Below are 18,679 nucleotides of genomic sequence, written 5' to 3'. Positions count from 1 at the left end.
AAGTGGGTATATTTCATTTTAATAAATTTTAACTTTAGTAAGAATATTTTACTCAGATTTTGTCACAAAATTCGCAGTGCGGCAGTATCCACTCGCGTGTCGGGAAGGCAATACCCGGATGAATTGCAAAATGGCTAACTACGCGTGTAATATTTTGTGTGCCTCTTTTACCTTTCTTTTGGTGCTCATGACCAGCGCAGATATGACTCATCTCGTCAACGATCAAGACTCGGATTCGCGAATTGTTGGCGGCAAAGTGGTCAATATTATACAGTATCCGCATCAGGTCAGTCTACGTGAAAGGAATGCCACTGTACCGGAAGACCCCTACGACCATTCATGTGGTGGCAGCATATATTCAGATCGTATTGTCATAACGGCATCACATTGCGTTGATGATCTGGAGAGCAACGAACTTATGGTTGTTGTAGGCACGAATCAACGCGATGGTGCCGACGGGGTAATTGTACCTGTAAAAGAGATACTGATGCACGAAGAATATGATGAAGAATTTGTGGATAACGATATTGCTCTGTTGGTACTCGCCGCTGCGTTGCCAATTAATAATTTCACCATTAAATCAGTTCAACTAACTGAAGTGCAACCGCAAGCTGGAGACATCGCTACAGTAACCGGTTGGGGCCTAGACGCTGAAGGTCAGATTCCCGACTTCTTGCACGAAGTGCAAGTGCCGATCGTCAGCAATGAGATATGTGAGGAACGTTATGCGGGTGGCATCACAGACGCTATGCTGTGTGCGGGTTTGTTGGATGTTGGTGGCAAAGATGCCTGCCAAATGGATTCAGGCGGACCGCTCTTGGTTAATGGTAAACTGGCTGGTGTGGTATCATGGGGAAACGGTTGTGGACAACCTAACTATCCGGGCGTGTACGCGAATGTTTGGTATTTATTACCATGGCTGCGGGCGACTATCGCCGAGGTGGAAGCGACGCTTTTGAACGAAGATTATTGAAAGAAGCTTATTTATGAGAATGTGCATTTTTCAAGCATTGTTGGAATTGTTATAAGGAAATGGTAATTTATTAAATAAAATGTTGTGTGTTAATAGATACAGACCCCTGAAAGAAGGTTTTATGACTTGTACCCTTTTATAAACATAAAAATAAATTATTTCTTCAATGACAATGGAGATTTTCTACGATTTTTTGTATATAAAATATTCCTGCAGTTGAAAGAGTCGTCTACTCTTTAAGGGTAATGAACTGATTGCTTTAAGCCGATTCCCAAAGCACCGAAAACCTCAAACGTTTTTAAATCTATAATTGCAATGCGCCAACTTTAAAATTTCCTGTCATTCATTCCGCATCATTTGATCACGTAATGAATTATACAATGGACTAAACTCTTTATCAGGGCACCACCATAAATTATATTCCTTTAATTGGCCTTTAATAAGATTATGGCACAACCTTGTTGCCATATTATCAAGCCATACGCCGTCATCTACCAATAATTACCGATAAGCCCACGATTAGCGTAGCGTTGGATATGCCTTGGCCTTATTACAAGCGTTTAGAAATAATCAGTCTTTGACCAACCGACTGGTCAACAAGTCTTCGCTCTTGTCATAAGTTTACTTTAAAGTGTTCGCAATGAAAGCCTGCATCATCATTGCCAGCCTATTGGCGATAGCCTTTACGAATTCAGCTTGGGCGCGCACTCTCGCCGAAACGGATTCAGCCGAAGTCGCGTTGGATGGACGCATCGTTGGCGGTTACACGGTCGACATCACAGCGCACCCGCATCAAGTTAGTATGCGTTATAAGAGTATACTAGCATCGCAGAACAGTTATACACATAATTGTGGCGGCTCCGTTTACAACGAGTACCTGGTCGTGACAGCAGCCCATTGCGTGATCGGTAAAGTGGCAAGTCAATATCAAATTGTCGCCGGTGCCAATGAAAAACGTAGTGTCAACGGTGTAGTTGTGCCCGTCAAGGAGATCATTATGCATGAACAATACACTCCAAGCACCTATGACAATGATATTGCGCTAATGGTACTCGGTGCACCGTTGCCGATTAATAATGTGACTATTAAAGCAATACCGTTGGCGGACAAGCCCTCAGCGAATGGCGCTATTTCCGTTGTTACCGGTTGGGGTACGCTCACAGAGGGCGGTGCCAGTCCAGATCTATTACAAGAAGTCAAAGTGCCGATTGTCAGCAATGAGATATGTCAGCAGGATTATAGGAACTCGCTAATTTCCGATGCTATGTTGTGTGCGGGCGTGCGTGGCGTTGGCGGTAAGGATGCGTGCCAAGGTGATTCCGGTGGTCCCTTATTGGTTGACGGCAAGTTGGCCGGTATAGTGTCATGGGGCAGTGGCTGTGCAAGGGCAAATTATCCAGGCGTTTATGCCAATGTAACGCATTTGCGGTCGTGGTTGGATGAAAAGATTGCTGCAGTAGAGTCTACGTTGTTGTACTAATGTTTCAAATTTTATGCTAATAAATAGTGCTTTCACGTATCAATGGCTTGTGTAACAATTTTGGTTTTATTCCGTGCGTTTATTGGTTTTCTCATCTTTTGTAGCTACAATGCTGTTATGACTTTCGTTGCCTACATTTAAGCGCGTAGGTACTAATAGCTTGGCTGAAATAAATAAATGACAGTGTGTGCTTTTTTCGGGAATATAAATGAAGCAAAATTAATCGAAACCTTAAGTATTCTATAATGTCTAGACTAAATTTTTTATCAATATGGCAACACGGTTTATCAAAAAATTAATATTCATGTAATTGAGGGTACATAACTGATTATTCATATCAGAAATAAATATCAGTACATATGTACTTATGTTTATGGTAGTTGATCGCGTCTTTATTGCCGCTACCGTAGATAAGAAGCGTGCACGTATTGTACAACCATTATACTATAAAATAATAAATAGTTTTCGAAAGACCCTTTAGGGTAAATCAATCGAATCTATTCTCATTTTAAACTATATAGTGCAATGGTTAATATAATTAAAATGGATCAGTAATTTTGAGGAAATTCTATGCGTTTGTTATTCCAAATTCCTACTCGAATCTCAAATTGTCTATGATGGAACTTAAATATTTGAACCTTTTCTTCTTCTTTATTGGTGTAGACATCGCTTACGTGATTATAGCCGAGTTTACAACGCGCGTCGGTTTTCCTTTTCGCCGCTTGGCGCCAATTGGACATTCCAGGAGAAGCCAGGTCCGTCTCCACCTGGTCTTTACAACTGAGTGAAGGTCTTTCTCTGCTTCTCCCGGCGGATACTGCGTCGAATACTTTCAGAGCTGGAGTGTTTTCATCCATTCGGTCGACATGACCTAGACCTAGACAGCGCTGAACTATCTCAATGTCGGCGTATATCCTGTACAGCTCATCGTTTTATCGAATGAATTATTCAACGTTGCCAGTGCGTAAGGGACCATAAATCTTCCGCTGAACTTTTCTCTCGAAAACTCGTAAAGTCGACTCATCAGGTGTTGCCATCGTCCATGCCTCTGCACCATATGGCAGGACGGGAATAATGAGTGACTTATTGAGATTGGTCTTTGTTCGTCGGGAGAGGGCTTTACTTCTCAATTGCCTACTCAGTTTCAAAGTTGCACCTGTTGGCAAGAGTTATTCTGCGTTGGATTTCGAGGCTGACGTTGTTATTGGTGTTAATACTGGTTCCAAGATATACGAAATTATCTACGATTTCGAAGTTATGACTATCAACAGAGACGTGGGATCCAAGCCGCGAGTGCTACCGCTGTTTGTTTGGTGACAGAGATATTTCGTCTTACCCTCGTTCACTACCACACCCTTTGCTTCGCTTCCTTATCCATTCTGGAAAAAGCAGAGCTAACGGCGCGGTTGTTGAGGCGAAGTATACCAATATCATCGGTGTACGCCCAGCAGATGTACACTTGATTTTCCAGACCAAAAGCCGCACTGATAAGGTCCAATCAGTTTGTTGACAGTGGGCTTTTGATCTTTAACATAATACGCCCGATAGAACCTTAAATGTGATGTTGAGGAGGCTTATCCCTCCATGGTTGGCGCAGATTGTGGCGTCTTCCCTTTTGTGGATTGGGCAGAGCACACTTAAATTCCAATCGTCGGGCATGTTTCGTCCGATAATATTCTAAAATGCATGCTTCTTATCAGTTCTTCGCCGCCGTATTTGAATAGCTCGTCTCGCAATCCATCGTCCACTGCTTTGCTGTTCTTCCGACGATTAATTACTATTCGAACTTGTTCATGGTCGGACAATGGAACGTCTGCTCCAACGTCATCGATTGGGGATTGGAACTATTTACTCGTAATTGATTTTGAAGACGAATTGTGGTGCCAAATCAAGCTATCTGAAATAATAAATGTATATTTTTTTTATGAAATGGTATACTAGGTATATGCTCATCATGAGTTCAAGAAAAGTGTCTGAAATCGGCCGTCTCTTAAGGTTAATCACACACCTTTTAGCATTCCTTATGAGTCGAATAATATAAATAAATATTATATATTCACCATATTTAAGGTGATAAAGCTCGTCAAAAGATCTCGCAAAGCTATAGCTGTCAATACGGAGTTCCATAACCTGCTAAAGACTTCGAAAGGCTGCATTAAAGGGAGAAGAAGATCTACAAAAACTCTTACACAGTTTTACCTACAACTTATAGCGCGTAGAGCTCGTTCTCCATAATTCCGACTATAATTATCGTTTTAACTATCTCTCGCATTTTCCCATTGGTCTAAACTAATATGTACGTCAAGCGATTGTATAATTTACGACATATACATGACCAGATATGACAAATACTAACAACGGAAAAATAGTTAAATTCAAGTGCTAGCAAAGAAGTGCGTTATCACATATGTATGATTTTTCAAAAATATACGATAAGTTTAAATATTATCGAAATGACATAAAATTAGTCAGCTAAACATTTTTTATGCCACGGGGAACAGTACAAGTTCGATATTGTTGCATTACGGACGCACAAGAAAACAATGGCATTACTTCTTAACAACGCGCTACAAATTTTCCTCTTGGCACTCTGTGCCTCAATCACGTTAACGGTGTACGCAACACCACAAGGACGCATTGTTGGCGGTGAGACGGTGGACATTGCTAGCGCACCGCATTTAGTATCCATACGTTACAAACGCAATGCTTCGACACCCTTCAGTCACCGTTGTTCCGGCACAATATATTCGGAGGATATCGTGTTGACTACCGCGCGTTGCGTCATCGGCTTGGAGCGTCAAAAATTGCTTATTGTAGCCGGCAGCAGTTATCGTTCACAAAGTGACGGTTATGTTTATCTCGTCAAATCAATTGCAATACATCCGGATTTCGATATTTGGTTCATCGATAACGATTTGGCCTTGTTGCGCTTGGAATTTCCGCTCACCAGCCAAAACGTGAAAGTGATTAACCCAATCAAATTAGCCGAGCAATTGCCCGCAGCTGGCAGCGCGGCAACAGTGGCTGGTTGGGGCGCAGCGGCCGAGTATGCAGAGTTTGAGGAGCAATTGCAAGAGGCCAATGTGCGCATAGTGGACACTGCGCAGTGCAAAGAAGCTTATGGCGCCGGACGCATTAGCGCGGCCATGTTGTGCGCCGGTGGTGAAAGTGCAAATGGCGTTGCCGTGGACGCGTGCCTGGGTGACGCGGGTAGCGCGCTTGTTTCGAACGGCACGGCTGTAGGCTTGGTATCGTGGGGTAATGGTTGTGGACGTGTGGGTTACCCAGGAGTTTATACAAATTTGGTGCATTTCAATGAGTGGATTAGCAGCGAAGCGATTGAGCCGTTGTAATAGTAAATAATAAAAAATAATATGTATGTAATTTCAACGCTGTTATTATGTTAACTTTGACTTTTGCGAAAGAAAATGAATAACTAGTTTGCCAATGGAATAAAATACTTAGAAACTACAATAAACTACGCATGTGTTCATATAATTTACAGATAAGCTGTTTGATATTACAACGATATGTATGGAATTGTCTGAGATAAGCAACTTTAAAATCAATCGTAAATATGTGTTTAACAAATACACTTATGATCCAGTAAAAACCAAGAAAAACCCTTAACTTAGGTTGCGTCGAAGCTAAAATACCGTTCACAAATACAAGAAGTTCCTTACAAGAATTCGATTTGGATGGTTAGCTTGTATGGTCGCTATATATTGGGTAGTCGAAAAAGTCCTTTCGTATTTTGTCAATAGATGTCGTTGCAGTCGTATATCTCCAGTGATACCAATCACATTGTGTCATACCATATGATGTCGGAAAGGTGAGATTTTAAGCTTCATTTAACCAAAAAAAATATTAAGTTCGGGGAAGTTAAAAAAGTTAAAGCTGTTTTAAAATAAGTGAAAATAATGAAAAATAGTTCGATCGCTTCCATTCTGGAAATTTCGATGTGAAAGATGCAGCTCGCTCTGGTCGACCTATCGTTGAAAAAGTTGATGAAATTATGGAAAAGACCGACCAGGACTGTCACATAAGCAGCCATGACATCGCTAAGGAACATAACATTCATCATCAAACGGTTTTGAACCATTTAAAAAAGGCTGGATACAGAAAGAAGCTCGGAGTTTGGGCACCACATGAATTGTCTGTGAAAAATTTAATGAACCGAATCAACATCTGGGATTCTTTGCAGAAGCGAAATGAAATCGAACCATTTCTGAAGCGAATGTTAACAGGAGATGAAAAGTGGATCAAATACGACAATAATGTGCGAAAAAGATCATAGTCCAAGCGGGGTGAAGCTCAACAAATGGTTGTAAAGCCAGGATTGACGCCTTGAAAGGTTATGCTGAATGTTTGGTGGGATTGGAAAGGAATCATCCACTATGAACTGATCCAGCTTGGTCGAACGATTGACTCTACATTTTACTGTCAACAACTGATGAAATTGAAGCAAGCAATCGAAAAAAACTGATTAGAACTGATCAGCAGAAAGGGCTTTGTCTCAGGACGACACTAGACCACACACATTTTTAATGATTCGGCAAAAACTGGGAGAGCTTGGTGGGGAAGTTTCGATGCATCCACCATATAGCCCTGATCTTGCACCATCGGACTACCATTGCAGAACTCTCTTAATGGAGTGAGGTTGGGTTCAAGAGAAGCCTATGAAAATTACTTGTCGTAGTTTTTCGCCGAGAAACCAGAATAGTTTTACACTGATGGAATAATGTCTCTAGCGGAAAAAATGGTAAAAAGTGATCTACCGAAATGGTACATATTTGGTTCATTGAAGTTCATTATAAATATAAAAAAATACGTTGAAGTTTGATTGGAAATACGAAAATACTTTCTCGACTACCCAATATACAATAATACTAAGCTTTTGATGTTGATGAACAGTAGTATGGCTTCAAAGTACACATTCAACATAGTCACCTTTATAGATCTAAATAAGTAAATGGTAAGCTTATCGTAGTTCTACCTTGGAAAACTCTGTAATGATTTCTTAAAGCTACATAATCTCTTCTGATACTCAGCAATGAACGAAAGTATGTAAAGGTTTCCTTAGAAAGACTTTCCTTGGAAGAGATTCAAAGAAATCGGAAGTAGTCCGAAACTGCAGAAATCTGATAATCCCGATCTAAGGAGATCTATTTGTTAAAGTTGTCAATCAAACTGTTGGAAAATTGTTCAATCCATTTAACATATCACTCTTCGAAATGCAGACAGAGACATGGGCTAGAACTGATAACTGTTTAAATTTTCTGTTGCTTCAAAATTGCAAAAAAAAAAAACATGTACAATTATAAAGCGAACCTTGTTGAGACCAATAACATCTATCAAAAGGTCTCTTAATTAACAAAGTAGTTTATTTCAGCTCAAGTTGGCCCTTAAAAAAGCTACTTATTATACAGCAACTTTTACAGCAAATGGGTAACACTGGCTACTTAAGGGAGCTTTATTGGAAGTGAAAAGCTTTCTATCGGCTTGCAGTGAATAAAGCTTGATGGTATTGTTACAAAGGTTAAACTCAATGTTTACTTTTTAGATTAAAGATTAACTACTAAAACAAAAATAAAAGGAACCATGGTTAGAGTTCCATTAAACGTAATCAATAAAGATCAGAAAAGCTCAATAAACAGCTTATCATTTAACTTATCACAAAAAACACAACAATAAAATAAGATAATCCGCAAATTTAGACCACACAGTGTAGCTTAGTAAATATTAGTCGCTTCCAGTGCGTTTTGAAAAATAGGTTCAAAATAGATCGCCATGCAGTGTAAAAGTTTCTCTATCAAGCTTTGGCTCTTGTGCATTTGCTGCTTGGCGGCCACTACATCCTTAGAAATACAACCCGCCATCATTGGCGGCCAAGAAGTGGACATCATCAAGCATCCCTATCTCGTTTCCATACGCTACCGCTTGCCGGCCGATGGCGCGTATTGGCACAAATGCGCGGGTGTTATAATCACGGAGAAGGCAGTGCTTACCGCCGCACAGTGTGTTCGTGAAATCGAAACGGATCGCGTTATGATCGTCGCTGCTGCCAATCAGCGCACTGGCGGTGATGGCAATGTATATCCAGCTACCAAGTGGATCGAACATCCGAACTTTTCTACACGCACTGCTGATTACGACATTGGTTTGATATTTGTGGATTTGACTTTTGAGTTGAATGCTATCCACCCGTCATTGCGTACAATAAATATACGTGAGCAATGGCCGGCCGTAAACCGTTTGGCCACGGTGGTCGGTTGGGGTTACCGTGTGGAATTTGGTCCATCGTCCGATAATTTAGAAGAGACAAAAGTGCCAATAGTCAGTCGCGCAGAGTGTGTTTCAATCTATGGTTCTGGTGAGGTCACCGCGCGTATGATTTGTGCAGGATATGTGAAGACCGGCGGTCAGGATGTATGCCAAGGCGATACTGGCGGACCTCTGCTGTATGAAGGACAATTGGTGGGCTTAGTCTCGTGGGGCTATGGTTGTGCGCGTCCAGGCTATCCCAGTGTTTACACCGATGTGGCCAGTCTTAAGTCTTGGATTGTAGAGGAATTGCAGAAGACGCAGTCATAACGGAAAACGGGCAATTGAAGAACATAGGACACTTAAATTCTATTATAGAAGTTGTCTAATCAAAGTTTTGTATATAACTTTTTTGTATTCTGAAAAATAAAAAATATAATTCCTTACAATTAGCATCCAATTATTTTCTAGCAATAACAGAGACTATCTATCTACAAAAAAATAACATAAAAGTTCCAATTGAGTTATGGTGACTGCATAGCGCTCGGTCTGAACTCATGTTCTACCTAGGTCTTCTTGCTTTTGATCCTTTCAGTGCTAAATTTCCTAAGAGCTACTGATTGGAATCGAATTTTATAATAACAGATCTAGGTTTTAAAATTTTCCTAATCGATCCCGACGGAAGCTTAGGAGGTAATAAATCATCTAAGGTACTTCAGATACAACATCCTCTGATACTTTTCCTAAACTGCATACTCCAGACCTTCGCTTTAACCGAACTACGGTCGGAAGTATGTATATACTAGAGAATACTTCAAATTAAGATAGTTTTTAGAAATCCCTTTAAACTTAACACAAGCCACCATCTTCTTCATTCGAGGGCTGACTGATGAAATAAAAGGCAATATTTAGTACTTATTACGTATACGGTTGGATCTTATACGTATGACTTTGCTATATTTATAGATTATTTAACATTTCCGATAATCGATCGTGTTATAAATAAGCGAAATCATAAATAATCACACTTTTATCTCAAGTAGTAACTCCAAAGGTTGCATTATATTTACAAATATGAAGATCGCTCGACTTCATCAACAGAATTCGAATTTTCATTGGCCGTCGCCTCTATCCAGGCATATAAATCGGGTACCGATGCGTACACACCTGGGTAGATGCTGCTCGCACAGCCAGAACCCCATGAAACAATGCCCAACAATTCATTGCCAACAATTAATGGGCCACCCGAATCACCTTGGCAGGAATCTTTACCGCCACCCTCCACATTAGCGCACAGCATACGGCTTGTCACAAGATATAAATACCTCCTGCGACATTTTGTCTGGTCCACCAAATTAACCTGCACCTGCTGCAATTGATTACTCAAATAGGCGCCGCCTTCTTCGAGTGTACCCCAACCGGTGACGGTCACCTCAGTGCCTGTCGGTGGACGCTCCTTGGCCAGTGCGATGGGTTGAATGGACTCGCTGAATGTCAAATTACTCTCCAATACTAAAATAGCCACATCATAATCGTTGAGTAGATTATATTTTTCGTGGATTATGACTTTCACAACCGCCACTTCGACGGCGGGGGTCTCAAGCAGTGTTGTTGAGCCAGCGACTATGGTTAAACCCGTAGCGTCCTCATCAGACACACAATGCGTGGCTGTCACGATGATGTTCGGCAAGTAGATACTGCCACCACAGAAATGTGATCCTTTGTAGCGCAGCGACACCTGATGTGGAAATTGACGTATATCAGCATTGGAGCCACCTACGATGCGTCCATTGTTCAGCAACGCGTTGGTGTCGGCACTGGCGAGAGCACTAAAGCTGACGATGGTGAAGAGCGCGACGAGCGTTATGTGGCGTAACATTTTCGCTAAGCGCAGGATTAAAGCGGAATAAGCAGTACCACGCTTATCCAGCACTTATATTCGGCGATAAGCTGCGCCGTCTGACCACGAGAAATGTCAAAAGCTAATCGGCTGGTGTAGTAAATCAATGCTTTGTAGAAAAATGTACGTGCACAAGCGGCTAACACAATATTTCGAGGTCTTATCAATAATTACAGAGGAACGATTAATAAAGTAGCATGATTAAGTATTTGATTAGATTTTAGCTAGAAAAACCCCTATATATTTGTAGGTGAGAGTGTATTTGTTTATAGATAGCATTTTCTATAGAATTTCCGAGTAATTTCTCCATCCAAAACCACTCATTGAGAATTTATGGGAAAGAAAGCATACCTTTAGGCGCGGTAGTAATAGAAGTGATCGTTATATCAGAGAATCTTAAATTCATTAACATTCTCGGGTTGTATAGTTGTGCTATAAACATGAATTAAGTAAACACTCGAAAGGAATAACGAGGCATGAGGGTTATTGCACTTATTTGGTTGTGAGGCGTTTAGTTGTATTACCCAATAGTTCTATTTTCCCTGATCAAAATTCATATTTTTTCACACATAGAATAGAGACTGAATGGGGAATAAAAGGTCGATCCTAATATCGGATCATAAAACCCTACAGATCGACAAAGAAGGTGTCATAAGTTTATTGAGACGGCTAATATCGGTTTCGACAATGTCTTAAGGTTCGCCGGAGTTTTAGCGATAGTTTAGGAAAGATCTGGTTCGCATAACCATTTTCCTTACAACTTTGACAACTGGCGTCGCATGAATGCTTACCAGACAGTGTCCTACAATTGCGGCAAGATGAACTCTGCTCAGGACAAGTAATTCAGTAGATCATTTGCGTTGCACTCTAGGCCAGACAAACTTCGCAGTCGCAGAGGAACTTGTCGGCGACCAGCGTCTGTTAAAGAAGTGGTAGAACGCAAAACGCCAATAGAGAATCAACTCTAGTTAACTGGCTGGTTAAAAGATAACACTTACACCTGACAAAGTTGGCCGTAAAGTTTTAGGTCTCACCAAAGCTCAAGTTTAAGGTTGATATACTCTTAGTACATGCAAACACATTTCAATCACATGTGATCTCATCGAAATTCCTTGAAACATTTTACACTAAAACACGTTCTAACTTGGTGAGTACAGAATAGAAAGTAAGTTGAACTTCTAATCCGATAATAACTAATCACGCGATCTACATCATACCGTTATCTATTTGTACTTTTTCATAATTATTTTGAAGTATCATGAATCATTATCGTGTTGATTAGTGAAATTACTGTAAAAAGTTTGTCATAGTTATTATACACTAAACTGAAAACGTGAGGCTGATAGCACACAGACATCGTGCATATTCCCCACACCAATGTTCTTTAAAAACACTTCAGCACAATCGAATTAAGATAAGTGACCATTCTTTCTGTGGGCATCTACTTATGGTAATCAATCAAACCACAGATATTAATAGTTGCCATGTAATTCTATACGCAATCTATCATGAAATCCGTCCACGTGATCTCTTATTATTTTTAACTTAACCACGGCTAAGCACATATTATTTAGAGATTGGAAAGTTAACTCAAAGATTTTGGTTAGTGTAAGATGATCGCAGGCGTACAGGGTTTGACCGGAAAGTAATCGTACTGAGTTGATTTAAAAACATGTATTAAACCAATCGTTACAATTCTTTAAAAACTTTCAAAATAGGCTCCTTCTGCGTCGATGCAGTGCTGCTAGCGCGATTTCCAAGCATTGAAGGCGGCACGGAAGGCATACTCTGGAATAGTCTTGAGAACCAAGGAGCATGCTGCTTGGATCCCCTTTCATCGGCCTTTCAGGTAAAGAAACAAAAAAAGTCCGGTGGCCACATCTGGGCTGTAGGGCGGCTGCGGAAGCGTTGAGATGCCGGCCTTGGTTAAGTAGCTGTTCTCAAGAAAGGCGGTGTGAGCCGGGCGTTGTCGTGGTGCAACTTCCAATCGGCTGCGATGTCTTCTCGGAGTCCTTCTTTTGAGTATCTTGAGGACTTACAGGTAAAACATTTTCGGCTTGCACCACTCACAGAAACACCTCGCGCGAAAATGTTCGTCCTGACGCTCCAGGTGCTCAAAAACAACTAACCAGCCGCTCGTGCGTTAGCTAGGAATGCCCTCTACCGAATCCCGTCGGTGCGCGCACGCTCCGAAGTACAGTCGCTGCGGAAGAAAATCAGTCCTATTACTTTCCGGACAAGTCCTGTATTATGCTAATCTTCATTTCGAACAAAAACTAGCCACGGCTAACAGAAATGTTTAGTTATACTATATACCTAATTAGCTATTGCCTATTTAGCGCTAATTTGGCCATAAAGACTACCGAAATTTTATGATGGATATAAATATGGAAATTATCGTGGCTACCTACTCATATATTTTCTTAAAAAAAAAATTCTGTCTAATTTTATCATTGCATTTTTACCGACGGTATCAGTATTACTTTGCAAATATTTTCAAGTACTTTTTAATGCCGTTATAATATCTTTATTATAGAATAATTTCTGCAGTGTTATCTGCTTAAAACGCTATAAATTCAATCGGTTCGATGGGAGGTTGGTCGATGGGTTTAAAGAAAGTCAAATTGATGAACCAAAACTTGTAGGATAATATTTAGTAGAAAAGTATTAGGCTAGAGGAATAAGAAGAATTGCTGCTACTTAAGCAGGAAAGAAGTTTTGGATCCAGTAGGTGATATCTCTTGTTCACGCAAGAGAAGAATGCTCTCTGAGCGACAACCACTTGGGAGTGTTCTGAAATATATATGACTCAAACAGCTCACAACTTCTGGTCTTAGACTAAGTATCCTCTGGATAGCCAAAAGCATCCGTTTGAAGGCAAACTAAAGTGAGAAGACAAAACGTCCCTCCCTAGGGTTATGTACTGGGTTTGGGACTCGTCACGTAAAAAACACCTCCATTGAAAAGTAGAAAACAACTGTTGTGGGAAAATTCAAGCCAAGGATCTTTAATATCAACAATGCACACACCTACCTTTTTAACCTTAAACTTATTTGAAATTCTGTCCATTTTTTTATTCGGTGTCAAACAAAGTTAACTGTTAAGGTCGTAAACATAGTATAATATTATGACACAGCAATTTGGCTTTGCCAGAATGCAAGAGAACTTTTTAGTGCCGCACTCGGCTCGCACTTTAGTCAGCCAACATAATTGGTATAAAAGCAGATAAACACATTAGAGGCGCTATCAAAGTGTTAATATATTTCGTCTAAGACACATCGCTTACGACTTCATTTCAAAAAGGATTACGTATAAACCATGAGTTTTGCACTTCCGCTACTCATTTTGGCCAGCTTTTGCTTTTTAGGCCTACAAGCCGGCGCTATACCAGCACCAGCACTTAATTCTATTTCAGCCAAGCCGTCGTTTCAACCGGAAGGACGAATTGTGGGCGGCCAACAGGCAGATATAACGCAGTATCCTTACCAAGTATCCATACGGCTCGACTCTTCTGTGCTCATACACTTTTGCGGCGGTTCGATTTTGGCACCACGTGTCGTTGTTACGGCGGCGCATTGCGTGAAAGGACGCTACGCTTCGACAGTACGTGTCGTTGCGGGCTCATCCACGATCGCCGATCAGTCGGAGCAGGGTGTGGCTGCGCAGAAACTAATCTATCACAGCGGTTACGTGAAAAAGACGCACACCAATGATGTGGGATTAATCATTTTGAAAGAGCCTCTGATATATGACGCCAACGTACAACCGATTCAATTGGCACGCACTACTGCTGAGGTGGGCGCCCACGCCATCGCTACCGGTTGGGGTAAGAACGATGAGGAGGCACTACAAATGACCAACGTATTGCATGCAGTCGAACTGCAAATTGTCGATACGCTGCAATGTGGTGTACAGTACGCCTCGAAGAGTTATGTCATCACCGAGGAAATGATATGTGCGGGCGCTGAGGATGGTGGCAAGGACACTTGCCAAGGCGACTCGGGCGGTCCACTTGTAGTGGATGGCAAATTGACCGGTATAGTTTCTTGGGGTATTGGTTGTGCTCAGGACTATCCCGGCGTGTATGCTAGTGTATCCTATCATGCTGAATGGATTGAACAGCAAGCGGCTGATTACTTGTGAGATGAAGAGACGTAGACGGAGAATTATATAAAGAAACGCTTAACTAAGCACAATCGATCAAAAGATAAGCGAACAAAAGCCAGTGAACAAATATATAAACGCAATAACATTCCAAATACTTTATATGTATATATTTACTTAATATTTTACAAAACGATACTATGTATATTACTAACCTTACTATATTGTGATAAATATGTTTTTTTATTCAGTTATTTTATTTATGCCAGTTTTTTGGTGAAGGAGTTACTAGAAATAAAAATAATAAATTGTGCTCAACATTATACAAATTTTCGAAAATTTGTATCTGTTTGTTATTCTTAGAGCATACAAGACTCATCTCATAGATAGATAGATATTGAAGATTGAGGTAATGCGCTATGACCAACGGTCTACACATATGGTCACCAAGGTTCTGCATTCTAATCAGTTCCAGGAGCCTGCTGGGCGCGACGGAGGTGAGCAGCTCCTTAAAAGTGTGGGACCCAACTGCGATGCATGGTTCTGGACACTGCCGCAGAGCGTTCTAGTTCGTCGGCTAGCTCATTGCCGGCTTCCCCTTTATGCCCCGGCACCCAGATTAGGTGTACCCGGTTGCACCCTGATAGGCGGTTCAGCCTTCCTATACACTTCTCTACCAGAAGCGATTTCACCTCAAACGCTGAGATCGCTTTTAGTGCCGCTTGACTGTCTCTAAGTATGGCGATACGCTGATTGCGATAGATGAACAGCAAGGCAGAGTGGAATGACTCCACGCTCGATATACTGCTGAGAGACAGCACTATTCAACTCGAAAACACCAGAAGGAAGGATTCCACTCTGCCTTGCTGTTCATCTCATACTCCATGATCACTTTAGATTTTCTCTTCGGTTGCGTTGAATTACTTCGATGTCGTCGTTTGGCATATTCGTCAATTCCTTGAACAGTTACGATCTTCCACTAACAAAATCATCCCTTTGCAATTGTTAATACTTCGGCTTGTTGTAGTTAATTACCAGATATCATAAGTGTGCAGCTTGTTCAAACAAAAGTCTAGAAATCATTGATGGAGGGCAAGCGAAGGGAGAAACTTTACTGCCAAATTACACTGAAGAGTAATGAAAAGTTAAAGATAACACAATTATTGACATAAGGAGCTCCGTACACATCCACCACCATAACCGAGTTTACTTAATCAAGCTACTATCAACTCCAGCGATTAAAAAGCAAACAAATCGTTTTATTTTTTTTGTAAACATTCTATTTTATTATAGTACTATAGGGCTCCTAGTATCTTAACATTTTTTTGTATCCAAGAATATAAACTTGGCACTCTCGAGTAAACACCCGGAAAACCCGGTTTGGCACAACCAAGACCCCAAGAAACAATGCCGATTTGTACCCCATCGGCCACCAATGGCCCACCAGAGTCACCCTGACACGAGTCCTTCCCACCTTGAGGCACACCAGCACATAGCATGCGTTCCGTTATGACACCATAAGGCGCATACTCTGTTGCACATACAATGGGATCCACCACCTTCACAGTGACTGCCTGCAATGTGGGGGATAATGATCCGCCCTCACTGGTGCTGCCCCAACCGGTGACAACAGCTGCTGTGCCATCCGCCGGATTTATGCTGGACATACGTATCGGTTGTGACGAGGTACTGAACGGTATTTGATTTCGTAGCTTAATCAAGGCAATGTCATAGTCTGAGGTGAGTGGGTTGTAGTTCTCATGTCGTACAATCACATCGACGAGCGCTATTGGACTGAGTTGATTGAGAGCGGTTATGCCGAATTTCACAGCGTAATTTTGTGGTGTGTAGGGTGTAACACAATGTGCAGCTGTGATCACGAAAAACCCATCGGTTTTAATGTTACCGGTTTTCAATATTGAACCACCACAGGTATGAGAACCGTATTTGAGGAGTGAAACCTGATATGGGTGCTCCTTTATACTGGTATTCGTGCCGCCGACGATGCGTCCATCCAAAGGATACAGCCGATTGACCGACGTTGCACCATTCGTAATGACTACGTGGAGTCCTAGCAATAAAATAAAATATTGAAACATGCTAAGTGTTTAAGCGTACTAATTTCTGCAAATACTTTGGTATGAGTTATCACGATTTCGACTGTCATTACTGTTGTTGCATCGGGCTTTTATATCCAATTTATCGTAATAGGCGCACAAAGCAAATGTGTGACTTACAATTTTCGTTATCAATTGCATTACAACAAGCAATTAAAACCTAATAAAAGTTGGTATTATCTCTGTTCATGCAGGGGCGCCCGTCATAGGCAATCACTTCAGGCGAGAGGTCAAAGCTTTTAGCGCTCGATAACGATCTAGATCAAGTTTTTAACTTTCATAATTGGAAAAAAATGTTAATGACCACTTATTTAAAGCAAAACACACCTGTATATAGATATGAAATCATATGTATATATGTATACATACATACGTACTATATAATTATCTACTTTGTGCAACACCCAATCCCAAAAAAAAGTGGAATAAGGTTTGGTCAGGGTGTGTACGTTTCAAAACAAAAGTCAATTTCATTATTGTGTCAGTACAATTCAAATGGCCTGTTCTCCGGAAGTGTTGGTTCCAAAGTGGTGCTGAAGATGTTTTGGAGAAGTTCGCATAAATTTGGTAAGGGTTTGTTATATCTAAATTGAACTCGGACAGATCCAAAGTATATTTCAAGCATAGGTTTTCACCAGCAATCCAGAGTTAAGGTCTATGTAGACAGACGAGCAGCAATAAGGGCACCACCCTTGTTTCGTATGCCTTGAGAAGCTGGCCAGTAGTGGAAAGAACGCTAGGAACAAGCGACTTCACTTCTAGTGAATCCCTATACACAAAGGCATCGATGATAATGAGATATTAGATGAGATTGGCAAGCGTTGTGTACGGCTGTCATTCAAAATTCTGACTGACCTTGGACACATGGTTTATCTTTGCGACGATCTGGTCAGAAGCATGGGAAAGAAGATCAAAGTGCAATTAAAAGATCCAACCGGATAAGAAACTGCAAAAGTCATGTGCAAAGCAAGTCATTCTTGCTGATAGAGTGGACTCTAAGAACAAGGTTAGAATACTCACTGGTCACAGTTTAACGTTTGCAGAATGGGGCTGACAGATCGAGATGACTGCTGGAAATATCAAGAGAGAGTTATCAAGGAAACAATAGAGCATCTCTTCTGAATTTCCCTCGCATTAGCAAGGTAAAGCTTCAAGCATTTGGAGAACCCACGGTATGAGACATTGGAAGAGGTATTCATGGTGAGGCCGTATCCGTAGCGAGAGTGTATCCATAATGAGCGCTTTAAGCGCTGGTATCCTGAAGAAGGAACGTCACTATATGGAATAATACTGATCTTTACGGTGCTCATTAGCATACCAGGCTAACCCAATTTAACCAATCATAGTGTATCATCGGGGTTCGTGCTTATAAGTAACACTTTTAAAATGCTCGCTATGAGCGAAATTTTTTTCGAATATGTCTGTGTATAAGTACATATATTGAAGGTGTCTTACTGTACTTGCTGTTCGTATATGGATTTCGACATTTCTCGAAATTGTGGAAGCTAAATGTTTCGGGAAAATTCGAATGCGCTGTCAATTTTAGCTGACCTATACAATAGTTGTCTCTGTCACACCACAGACTGACGTATATTTTAGTTATTATAAACGCAGTCCAATTTTCAGGGTTGCTGTTCAATTTCAAATTTCATAGAAGAAAATTTCTGATTTTTTTTATTTGAAACATCATAATTTTAGTGAATTAAAAGAGTTTTAAAAAGTTCTTGAATAATACATATAATACTATTTTTGTTGCAATATCAATTATATTAATTTTATATGTATGAAATAAAGAGTTATGCTTAATATAAGTAGAACGCTTAGATAATTTCAATGACAAT

General features: G+C 40.8%; 7 protein-coding genes across 7 annotated transcripts; 5 read left to right on the top strand and 2 right to left on the bottom strand.

Moving 5' to 3' along the window:
- Positions 1 to 123: 123 nt before the first annotated feature.
- On the top strand, positions 124 to 1,067 carry LOC126754873 (trypsin zeta-like). Its single transcript, XM_050467074.1, has one exon. The coding sequence runs from the start codon at positions 131 to 133 to the stop codon at positions 971 to 973; it is 843 nt and encodes a 280-aa protein (XP_050323031.1). The 5' UTR covers positions 124 to 130; the 3' UTR covers positions 974 to 1,067.
- Positions 1,068 to 1,565: 498 nt separating this feature from the next.
- On the top strand, positions 1,566 to 2,511 carry LOC126754874 (trypsin zeta-like). The gene has a single exon (XM_050467075.1). It carries the CDS (start codon positions 1,614 to 1,616, stop codon positions 2,451 to 2,453), a length of 840 nt encoding a protein of 279 aa, XP_050323032.1. The 5' UTR covers positions 1,566 to 1,613; the 3' UTR covers positions 2,454 to 2,511.
- Positions 2,512 to 4,965: 2,454 nt separating this feature from the next.
- Positions 4,966 to 5,931, top strand: LOC126754877 (trypsin eta-like). The gene has a single exon (XM_050467078.1). The coding sequence runs from the start codon at positions 4,997 to 4,999 to the stop codon at positions 5,804 to 5,806; it is 810 nt and encodes a 269-aa protein (XP_050323035.1). The 5' UTR covers positions 4,966 to 4,996; the 3' UTR covers positions 5,807 to 5,931.
- Positions 5,932 to 8,115: 2,184 nt separating this feature from the next.
- LOC126754880 (trypsin alpha-3-like) lies at positions 8,116 to 9,097 on the top strand. Its single transcript, XM_050467082.1, has one exon. It carries the CDS (start codon positions 8,244 to 8,246, stop codon positions 9,045 to 9,047), a length of 804 nt encoding a protein of 267 aa, XP_050323039.1. The 5' UTR covers positions 8,116 to 8,243; the 3' UTR covers positions 9,048 to 9,097.
- Positions 9,098 to 9,624: 527 nt separating this feature from the next.
- Positions 9,625 to 10,773, bottom strand: LOC126754876 (trypsin alpha-like). The gene has a single exon (XM_050467077.1). The coding sequence runs from the start codon at positions 10,594 to 10,596 to the stop codon at positions 9,784 to 9,786; it is 813 nt and encodes a 270-aa protein (XP_050323034.1). The 5' UTR covers positions 10,597 to 10,773; the 3' UTR covers positions 9,625 to 9,783.
- A 3,111-nt stretch (positions 10,774 to 13,884) lies between these two features.
- Positions 13,885 to 15,050, top strand: LOC126754875 (trypsin). The gene has a single exon (XM_050467076.1). It carries the CDS (start codon positions 13,936 to 13,938, stop codon positions 14,758 to 14,760), a length of 825 nt encoding a protein of 274 aa, XP_050323033.1. The 5' UTR covers positions 13,885 to 13,935; the 3' UTR covers positions 14,761 to 15,050.
- Positions 15,051 to 15,978: 928 nt separating this feature from the next.
- LOC126754879 (trypsin alpha-3-like) lies at positions 15,979 to 16,876 on the bottom strand. The gene has a single exon (XM_050467081.1). The coding sequence runs from the start codon at positions 16,818 to 16,820 to the stop codon at positions 16,017 to 16,019; it is 804 nt and encodes a 267-aa protein (XP_050323038.1). The 5' UTR covers positions 16,821 to 16,876; the 3' UTR covers positions 15,979 to 16,016.
- Positions 16,877 to 18,679: the final 1,803 nt, after the last annotated feature.

Source organism: Bactrocera neohumeralis, chromosome 4, assembly GCF_024586455.1.
Source record: "Bactrocera neohumeralis isolate Rockhampton chromosome 4, APGP_CSIRO_Bneo_wtdbg2-racon-allhic-juicebox.fasta_v2, whole genome shotgun sequence".
NCBI lineage: Eukaryota > Metazoa > Arthropoda > Insecta > Diptera > Tephritidae > Bactrocera > Bactrocera neohumeralis.
The sequence above is the reverse complement of the archived record's forward strand: the minus strand, read 5'-3'. Positions and strand labels throughout refer to the sequence as shown.

What these genes read in the sequence shown, in the direction of transcription:
- LOC126754873 (XM_050467074.1), top strand. Translation starts at nt 131, where the DNA reads ATGGCTAACTACGCGTGTAATATTTTGTGTGCCTCTTTTACCTTTCTT.
- LOC126754874 (XM_050467075.1), top strand. Translation starts at nt 1,614, where the DNA reads ATGAAAGCCTGCATCATCATTGCCAGCCTATTGGCGATAGCCTTTACG.
- LOC126754877 (XM_050467078.1), top strand. Translation starts at nt 4,997, where the DNA reads ATGGCATTACTTCTTAACAACGCGCTACAAATTTTCCTCTTGGCACTC.
- LOC126754880 (XM_050467082.1), top strand. Translation starts at nt 8,244, where the DNA reads ATGCAGTGTAAAAGTTTCTCTATCAAGCTTTGGCTCTTGTGCATTTGC.
- LOC126754876 (XM_050467077.1), bottom strand. Translation starts at nt 10,596, where the DNA reads ATGTTACGCCACATAACGCTCGTCGCGCTCTTCACCATCGTCAGCTTT.
- LOC126754875 (XM_050467076.1), top strand. Translation starts at nt 13,936, where the DNA reads ATGAGTTTTGCACTTCCGCTACTCATTTTGGCCAGCTTTTGCTTTTTA.
- LOC126754879 (XM_050467081.1), bottom strand. Translation starts at nt 16,820, where the DNA reads ATGTTTCAATATTTTATTTTATTGCTAGGACTCCACGTAGTCATTACG.